At 49.0% G+C, this 8,724-nt stretch overlaps 1 protein-coding gene across 1 annotated transcript; it reads right to left on the reverse strand.

Moving 5' to 3' along the window:
• Positions 1-5,532: 5,532 nt before the first annotated feature.
• Positions 5,533-6,305, reverse strand: LOC116644086 (actin-related protein 2/3 complex subunit 3-like). The gene has a single exon (XM_032423365.1). The coding sequence runs from the start codon at positions 6,220-6,222 to the stop codon at positions 5,686-5,688; it is 537 nt and encodes a 178-aa protein (XP_032279256.1). The 5' UTR covers positions 6,223-6,305; the 3' UTR covers positions 5,533-5,685.
• Positions 6,306-8,724: the final 2,419 nt, after the last annotated feature.

Genomic DNA, 8,724 nt, shown 5'->3' on the forward strand with positions numbered 1-8,724 from the left:
AAACTGTTCACTAGAGAAACGACCCCATCACCCCCAACAAGGTCGCACTGCCCTCCGTGTGAATTCCTGCGTTAATGATTCCCTGAACAACAGCGAACTCTTACCTGGTGTGAAGGCGTCAGCTACTGCCCTAAATAACTGAGGCGGTCAACCACTGAATTCTCACACCGACCCCAACCTGTAGGCATCGTCAACCCCGGTTTGCAGATGGGGAAACTGAGGTGAAAGAACTGGTCCAGGTCCCATGGTACCAGGTGGACCTGGGATATGGCCCCGGGTCCTCTGGTTCCAGAGTCCAGCTTCAGCTTGCGGAGACACTGAATAGGCCCGTCCTCTCTGAGCCGGGGGGCAGGAGGGCGCTGGGCAGGGCGGAGGGCTGGCGTGCGCGCGGGCCAGGGACGGTCCGAATGTGTCCAGAGCTGTTCAGGAGGTCGGGGCCAGGACTAGCTTCCCTGCTTCCATCAGGAGGGAGAACTGATGATCACAGGAGCTGCCCTCATGGAAGGCCGGGCGCTGGACGCACAGCCCGCACCATTGAGAAACTGCCGAGGACCCAGCACAACGGGTACCCCAGGTACTGTTTTTGCCGTGGGGAAACAGGTTCAGACATTTGCCGACGTCGGTAACCAGAGTTGTTGAGCCAGGGTTCCAATCAGGCTCCACGCCTGCCCCTCCTGGACACAGGGAGCGGTCATCCTCCTTAGCAAGTGTTGTGCTCAGGGCTGGGATGGGGGACCAGAGCCTGGCTGAGGCTAAGTCCTGGCAGAGGGCTGCCCTAGCGCGTGTGGTCAGAGGGAGCCCCTCGGCTCAGGGCAAGCGCCGTCCCGCCTCGGGCGGGAGCTCCTGGGTCCCCGACGGGCAAGGCCCCTGGGGCAGCCTGGGGAGCCGGCGGCACTTCGGGAGCAAACCTCTAATCCTGTGCGCAAACACCGAAGTTCTAAATCCAGTGAAAGAAACCTTACGATGTATGCTGTCCTCTTCTCTTGACAAATACCCCCGCTAGGACCTGGAGGACTGCATTTGAATTTAGAATCATCAGTGCTGGGAGGGCCGCCCTGCGCCCGCCCCCACCCTCCCCACCTGCGGGTGCCGTCGGCGCCTCCAGGCCCGGCGCACAGTGCGCGCCCCAGCCGGGCGGCCGAGCTCTGCGCGCAGGCTCCGGGTCCGAAGGCGGAGGGAGTGCGCAGGCTCCGGCCCCCGCCCCTCGCCCCCGCCCCCAGGCCCGATCCAGGCGCGCCAACTTTCTTGAGCGGCCGGCTCCGGGCACGCCCCACTTCTGGAGGGGTCGGTTCCAGTGCGAGCACCTCCTGGGGAGGTAAGTCCCACTGCGCCCCCCCCCAAGGGCCGGTCAGAGTGCGCCCCCCCCAGGGGTCCCGGAGCCGGCGCGTCCCCCCCATGCGGTCTTGCGCGTGTGTGCGACTGGCCCGCAGGCTCCTCCCAGGGAAGCGCGCCGCCGCCGGTACCTGGAACCAGATGTCGGGGTCCGAGCGGGTCGCGAGCCTTGCCCATGTGGGGTCCCTGCCCCTGACCTCAGCGTGCCGCGGTCGCAGGGTCTCCAGGGGCGCCCGTCTGCCTCCAGGCCCAGGGAGGGTGACGGCGGGCGGTGATGCTGAGCTTTCCAGCCCGCGCGGCCGGGCAGAGGCCCTGGGTGACCTCGGAGGGACCGGGCCGGGGCGCGAACTGCCACGTCCGGAAAGAGTCAGAACCTCTCAAGCCTCAGTTCCCGCGAGTGCAAAACGGCCCGGCCAGTGCTCCCGCTCCCCGGCTGCTGCTGGGTCGGAGCTGTCAGCGCGAGGGCAGCCCCGGCGGGGGGCCTCCACGTCGGCCGCGGACCTCCAGGCCGGCGGAGGCGGCGCGTGTCCACGCGGGGGCGCTGCGCATCACGCTCCGAACAGGCACGCGCCGTCTGCGGGGCGGCTACCAGGCACCAGGGGGCGTGCGAGGGCCGAGGAGCGCGCAGCAGCCGGCCCCCGGAGCCCGGAGCGCGCCGCGCCGCGCCGTGAGCGCGCCCGCGGGACTGGAGTCCAGGGCGTCCCTGGCTTCCGGGAGCGCGCCCCGCGCACCTGTGCGGAGGTCCTCTGTGGCTCACGTCGTGGTGCGGCGCGGGACAGCTGGGCCCTGGGGGCCGCCGGGGGTCGGGGCGGCAGGGGAGCCCCGCAGGGCGGGCGCACTAGACCTCGGCCCCGGCTCCGCGGATGACCCGCCTCCAGCGCTGGCGGCCAGTCGGCGCGGGGCGTGCGTTTGTGCGGGTGAGACGCCTGTGGACGCGGCCGCGGCCTCCCCCGGACCGTGCACTGTGTCCGGACAGCCCACCCCGCGCCCCTCACTCCGCTGCGCAGGGGACCGCAGGCCGCCACGGGCTCGGCTCCCTGCAGGGGCTTCCTGTGGCTAAGCCCCCTTAAACCGCCACGTCCCCTCGAAGCGGGCAGCCGAGGGCCTGGGGAACAGTGGGGACCATTTGAGTTTAGATTTTTATTTTATTTTTTTATTTTTAGGAAAGGCACTTTTTTAAAAAAGCTTTTATTTATTTATTTTTAAGAGCGAGAGAGGGAGAGCACAAGCAGGGGGAGCGGTGAGCAGGGAGCCCGACGCGGGGCTCGATCCCAGGACCCTGGGACCATGACCTGAGCCAAAGGCAGACGCTTAACGACTGAGCCTCCCAGGCGCCCCGAATTTCTTATCATTAATGAGCCAATATTGATACATCATTATTAGCTGAAGTCCATACTTTTCCAGATTCCCTTAGTTTTTACCTCATGTCCTTTTTCTGCCCCAGGATCCCACATAGCACTTCATTATCGTGTCTCCTAGGCACCTCCTGTCTGTGACAGCCTTTCAGACTGGCTTGTTTTTTTTTTTTCTTCTTTTTTTTAAATTAATTTAATTTTATTATGTTATGTTAGTCACTATACATTACATCATTAGTTTTTGACGTAGTGTTCCATGATTCCTTGTTTGCGTATAACACCCAGTGCTCCATGTGCTACGTGCCCTCTTTAATACCCATCACTGGGCTAACCCATCCTCCCACCCCCCTCCCCTCTAGAACCCTGTTTGTTTCTCAGAGTCCATAGTCTCTCATGGTTCGTCTCCCCCTCCGATTCCCCCCCTTCATTTTTTCCTTCCTGCTATCTTTTTTTTTTTTTTTTTTTAACATATAACGTATTATTTGTTTCAGAGGTACAGGTCTGTGATTCAACAGTCTTGCACAATTCACAGTGCTCACCATAGCACATACCCTCCCCAGTGTCCATCACCCAGCCACCCCATCCCTCCCACCCCCCACCACTCCAGCAACCCTCAGTTTGTTTCCTGAGATTAACTCTCTTATGGTTTGTCTCCCTCTCTGGTTTCATCTTTTTCCTCCGTTCCCCTATGATCCTCTGTCTTGTTTCTCAAATTCTTCATATCAGGGAGATCATATGATACTTGTCGTTCTCTGATTGACTTATTTCACGTAGCATAATACCTTCTACTTCCATCCACGTCATTGCAAATGGCAAGATTTCGTGTTTTTTGATGGCTGCATAATATTCCATTGTATATATATACCACATCTTCTTTATCCATTCATCTGTCGATGGACATCTTGGTTCTTTCCATAGTTTGGCTATTGTGGACATTGCTGCTATAAATACTGGGGTGCATGTACCCCTTCGGATCCCTACATTTGTATCTTTGGGGTAAATACCCAGTAGTGCAATTGTGGGGTCGTAGGGTAGCTCTATTTTCAACTTTGTGAGGAACCTCCATACTGTTTTCCAGAGTGGCAGCTCCAGCTTGCATTCCCACCAACAGTGTGGGAGGGTTCCCCTTTCTCCGCATCCTCGCCAACATCTGTCCTTTCCTGACTTGTCAATTTTAGCCATTCTGACTTGTGTGAGGTGGTATCTCATTGAGGTTTTGATTTGTATTTCCCTGATGCCGAGTGTTGTTGAACAATTTTTCATGTGTCTGTTGGCCATTTGTATGTCTTCTTTGGAAAAATGTCTGTTCATGTCTTCTGCCCATTTCTTGATTGGATTCTTTGTTCTTTGGGTGTTGAGTTTGATAAGTTCTTTGTAGATTTTGGATACTAGCCCTTTATCTGATATGTCATTTGCAAATATCTTCTCCCATTCTGCTGGTTGTCTTCTGGTTTTGTTGACTGTTTCCTTTGCTGTGCAAAAGCTTTTCATCTTGATAAAGTCCCAATAGTTCATTTTTGCCCTTGCTTCCCTTGCCTTTGGCGACGTGTCTAGGAAGAAGATGCTGCGGCTGAGGTCGAAGAGGTTGCTGCCTGTGTTCTCCTCAAGGATTTTGATGGATCCTGTCTCACATTTAGGTCTTTCATCCATTTTGAGTCTATTTTTGTGTGTGGTGTAAGGAAATGGTCCAGTTTCATTCTTCTGCATGTGGCTGTCCAATTTTCCCAACACCATTCGTCTTTTTTCCATTGGACATTCTTTCCTGCTTTGTCGAAGATTAGTTGACCATAGAGTTGAGGGTCCATTTCTGGGCTCTCTATTCTGTTCCGTTGATCTCTGTGTCTGTTTTTGTGTCAGTACCATACTGTCTTGATGATGACAGCTTTGTAATAGAGCTGGAAGTCCGGAATGGTGATGCCGCCAGCTTTGCTTTTCTTTTTCAACATTCCTCTGGCTATTCGGGGTCTTTTCTGGTTCCATACAAATTTTAGAATTATTTATTCCATTTCTTTGAAAAAAGTTGATGGTATTTTGATAGGGATTGCATTAAATGTGTAGATTGCTCTAGGCAGCATAGACATTTTCACAATATTTTTTCTTCCAATCCATGAGAATTGAACATTTTTCCATTTCTTTGTGTCTTCCTCAATTTCTTTCACGAGTATTCTTGAGTTTTCTGAGTACAGATCCTTTGCCTCTTTGGTTAAAATATTCCTAGGTATCTTATGGTTTTGGGTGCAATTGTAAATGGGATCAACTCCTTAATTTCTCTTTCTTCTGTCTTGTTTTTGGTGTATAGGAATGCCACTGATTTCTGTGCATTGATTTTATATCCTGCCACTTTACTGAATTCCTGTATGAGTTCTAGCAGTTTTGGGGTGGAGTCTTTTGGGTTTTCCACATAAAGTATCATATCATCTGCAAAGAGTGAGAGTTTGACTTCTTCTTTGCCGTTTTGGATGCCTTTTATTTCTTTTTTTGTCTGATTGCTGTGACTAGGACTTCTAATACTATGTTGAACAGCAGTGGTGATAGTGGACATCCCTGCTGCGTTCCTGACCTTAGGGGGAAAGCTCTCAGTTTTTCCCCATTGAGAATGATATTCACTGTGGGTTTTTCCTAGATGGCTTTTATGATATTGAGGTATGTACCCTCTATCCCTATACTCTGAAGAGTTTTGATCAAGAAAGGATGCTGTACTTTGTCAAATGCTTTTTCTGCATCTACTGAGAGGATCATATGATTCTTGTTCTTTTTTTTTTTTTGTTAGAAATTTCTTTATTCTTATTTTTATTAAGCACGAGCTTAATACTGCAGAAAATTTCAAATCACCCATTCTTCCCTCCCTCACCCAAATTCTTGATAAAGAGCTCTTCAAGTGAAGACATGCTCTCTTCTCTCTTCTGTATAAAACTTTATCAAATAAAGGCAAATAACTGTGTACATCTTGCTGTAAAATGCTGCCCACGGCTGTGGAAAGTGTCTGCTCAGGCTCCTTTCACTGTCCAGGTCCTGAAAGACTCTTGTTCATGAACTGCCTCTTCACAAAGCAAGTCCACCACTTGCTAGGTTTATCATTCTGAGGGTCAAAAACTTTCTCACAAAGTCTCAGTCCAGTCTCTTGTCTCAGCTGCTGCAAGTAGGCCCTCATCACCTCATCTTCCTGTTTGTTTGCAGGTTTGGCATAAATTGCATTACGTGGAAAATCAGGCTCTCCGGGAATGGGAAAATTAGTGATTCCCAGCGTATACATTTCTTTTTCACCTTGGCTTTTGGAATTGCACTTCTGGAGTTTCTTTAGACACTCAGAAATGTAGAGAGTTATATATATCAAGGTGCTATCAGCTTCATTCTTAATCTCATAGTTTTTGAAGAAGACATTGGCCTTAAAGTAATAGATGGCTTCATCCACAATATCTGTATCTTTTGTCTCTCTAGGGGCAGGTCCTTTGAACTGACTTCTCATAGGCAACAGTGCCATGTTTCCAATGAGTTTGGTGTCAGGGTCCATGAGAGAAGAGTGGTAAGCCGGCATCTTGGCGGCGCTGGTGCTTCAAGATAGACGAGGAGGCTGGGGTTCAAGCGCGGCGCTTCCGGTCCGGGGGCCCGGGCGGGGTAGGCCGATTCTTGTTCTTTCTCTTATTAATGTATTGTATCACACTGATTGATTTGTGGATGTTGAACCAACCTTGCAGCCCAGGAATAAATCCCACTTGGTTGAGGTGAATAATCCTTTTAATGTACTGTTGGATCCAATTGGCTAGTATTTTGGTGAGAATTTTTGCATCCATGTTCATCAGTGCTATTGGTCTGTAATTCTCCTTTTTGATGGGGTCTTTGTCTGGTTTTGGGATCAAGGTAATGCTGACCTTGTAAAATGAGTTTGGAAGTTTTCCTTCCATTTCTATTTTTTGGAACAGTTTCGGAAGAATAGGTATTAATTCTTCTTTAAATGTTTGGTAGAATTCCCCTGGGAAGCCATCTGGCCCTGGGCTCTTGTTGGGAGATTTTTGATTACTGCTTCAATTTCCTTACTGGTTATGGGTGTGTTCAGGTTTTCTATTTCTTCCTGGTTCAGTTTTGGTAGTTGATACATCTCTAGGAATGCATCCATTTCTTCCAGGTTATCTAATTTGCTGGCATATAGTTGCTCATAATATGTTCTTATGATTGTTTGTATTTCTTTGGTGTAGGTTGTGATCTCTCCTCCTTCATTCATGATTTTGTTGATTTGGGTCATTTCTCTTTTCTTTATGATAAGTCTGGCCAGGGGTTTATCAATCTTGTTAATTCTTTCAAAGAACCAACTCCTAGTTTCGTTGATCTGTTCTACTGTTCTTTCGGTTTCTATTTCATTGCTTTCTGCTCTGATCTTTATTATTTCTCTTCTCCTGCTGGGTTTGGCTTTATTTGCTGTTCTTTCTCCAGCTCCTTTAGGTGTAGGGTTAGGTTGTGTACTTGAGACCTTTCTTGTTTCTTGAGAAAGGCTTGTATTGCTATATACTTTCCTCTTAGGACCGCCTTTGCTACATCCCAAAGATTTTGAACAGTTGTGTTTTCATTTTCATTTGTTTCCATGAATTTTTTTTTTTTAAGATTTTATTTATTTATTTGACAGAGAGAGACACAGTGAGAGAGGGAACACAAGCAGGGGGAGTGGGAGAGGGAGAAGCAGGCCTCCCGCGGAGCAGGGAGACCGATGTGGGACTTGATCCCAGGACCCTGGGATCATGACCTGAGCCGAAGGCAGACGCTAAACGACTGAGCCACCCAGGCGCCCCTCCGTGAATTTTTTTAATTCTTCTTTCATTTCCTGGTTGACCCATTCATTCTTCAGTAGGATGCTCTTTAGCCTCCATGTATTTGAGTTCTTTCCGACTTTCCTCTTGTGATTGAGTTCTAGTTTCAAAGCACTGTGGTCTGAAAATAGGCAGGGAATGATCCCAATCTTTTGGTACCGGTTAAGACCTGATTTGTGACCTAGGATGTGATCTATTCTGGAGAATGTTCCATGGGCACTAGAGAAGAATGTGTATTCTGTTTCTTTGGGATGGAATGTTCTGAATATGTCTGTGAAGTCCATTTGGTCCAGTGTGTCATTTAAAGTCTTTATTTCCTTGTTGATCTTTTGCTTAGATGATCTGTCCATTTCAGTGAGGGGGGTGTTAAAGTCCCCCACTATTATTGTATTGTTGTCGATGTGTTTCTTTGCTTTTGTTATTAATTGCCTTATATAATTGGCTGCTTTCATGTTAGGGGCATAGATATTTACAATTGTTAGATCTTCTTGTTGGATAGACCCTTTAAGTAGGATATAGTGTCCTTCCTCATCTCTTATTACAGTCTTTGGTTTAAAATCTAATTTGTCTGATATAAGGATTGCCACCCCAGCTTTCTTTTGGTGTCCATTAGCATGGTAAGTGGTTTTCCACCCCCTCACTTTCAATCTGGGGGTGTCTTTGGGTCTAAAATGAGTCTCTTGCAGACAGAATATCGATGGGTCTTGTTTTTTTATCCAATCTGATAGCCTGTGTCTTTTGATTGGGGCATTTAGCCCATTTACATAGAGGGTGACTGTTGGAAGATATGAATTTAGTGCCATTGTATTGCCTGTAAGGTGACTGTTACTGTATGTTGTTTTTGTTCCTTTCTGGTCTGTGTTACTTTTAGGCTCTCTCTTTGCTTAGAGAACTCCTTTCAGTATTTCTTGTAGGGCTGGTTTCGTGCTTGCAAATTCCTTTAGTTTTTGTTTGTCCTGGAAGCTTTTTATCTCTCCTTCTATTTTCAGTGACACCCTAGCTGGATATAGTATTCTTGGCTGCATATTTTTCTCGTTTAGTGCTCTGAATATATCATGCCAGTCCTTTCTGGCCTGCCAGGTCTCTGTGGATAGGTCTGCTGCCAATCTAATGTTTTACTGTTGTAGGTGACAGACCTCTTGTCCCAAGCTGCTTTCAGGATTTTCTCTTTGTCTCTGAGACTTGTAAGTTTTGCTCTTAGATGTCGGGGTGTTGACCTATTTTTATTGATTTTGAGG

This window comes from Phoca vitulina, unplaced genomic scaffold, assembly GCF_004348235.1.
Source record: "Phoca vitulina isolate PV1807 unplaced genomic scaffold, GSC_HSeal_1.0 scaffold28, whole genome shotgun sequence".
Classification (NCBI taxonomy): Eukaryota; Metazoa; Chordata; class Mammalia; order Carnivora; family Phocidae; genus Phoca; species Phoca vitulina.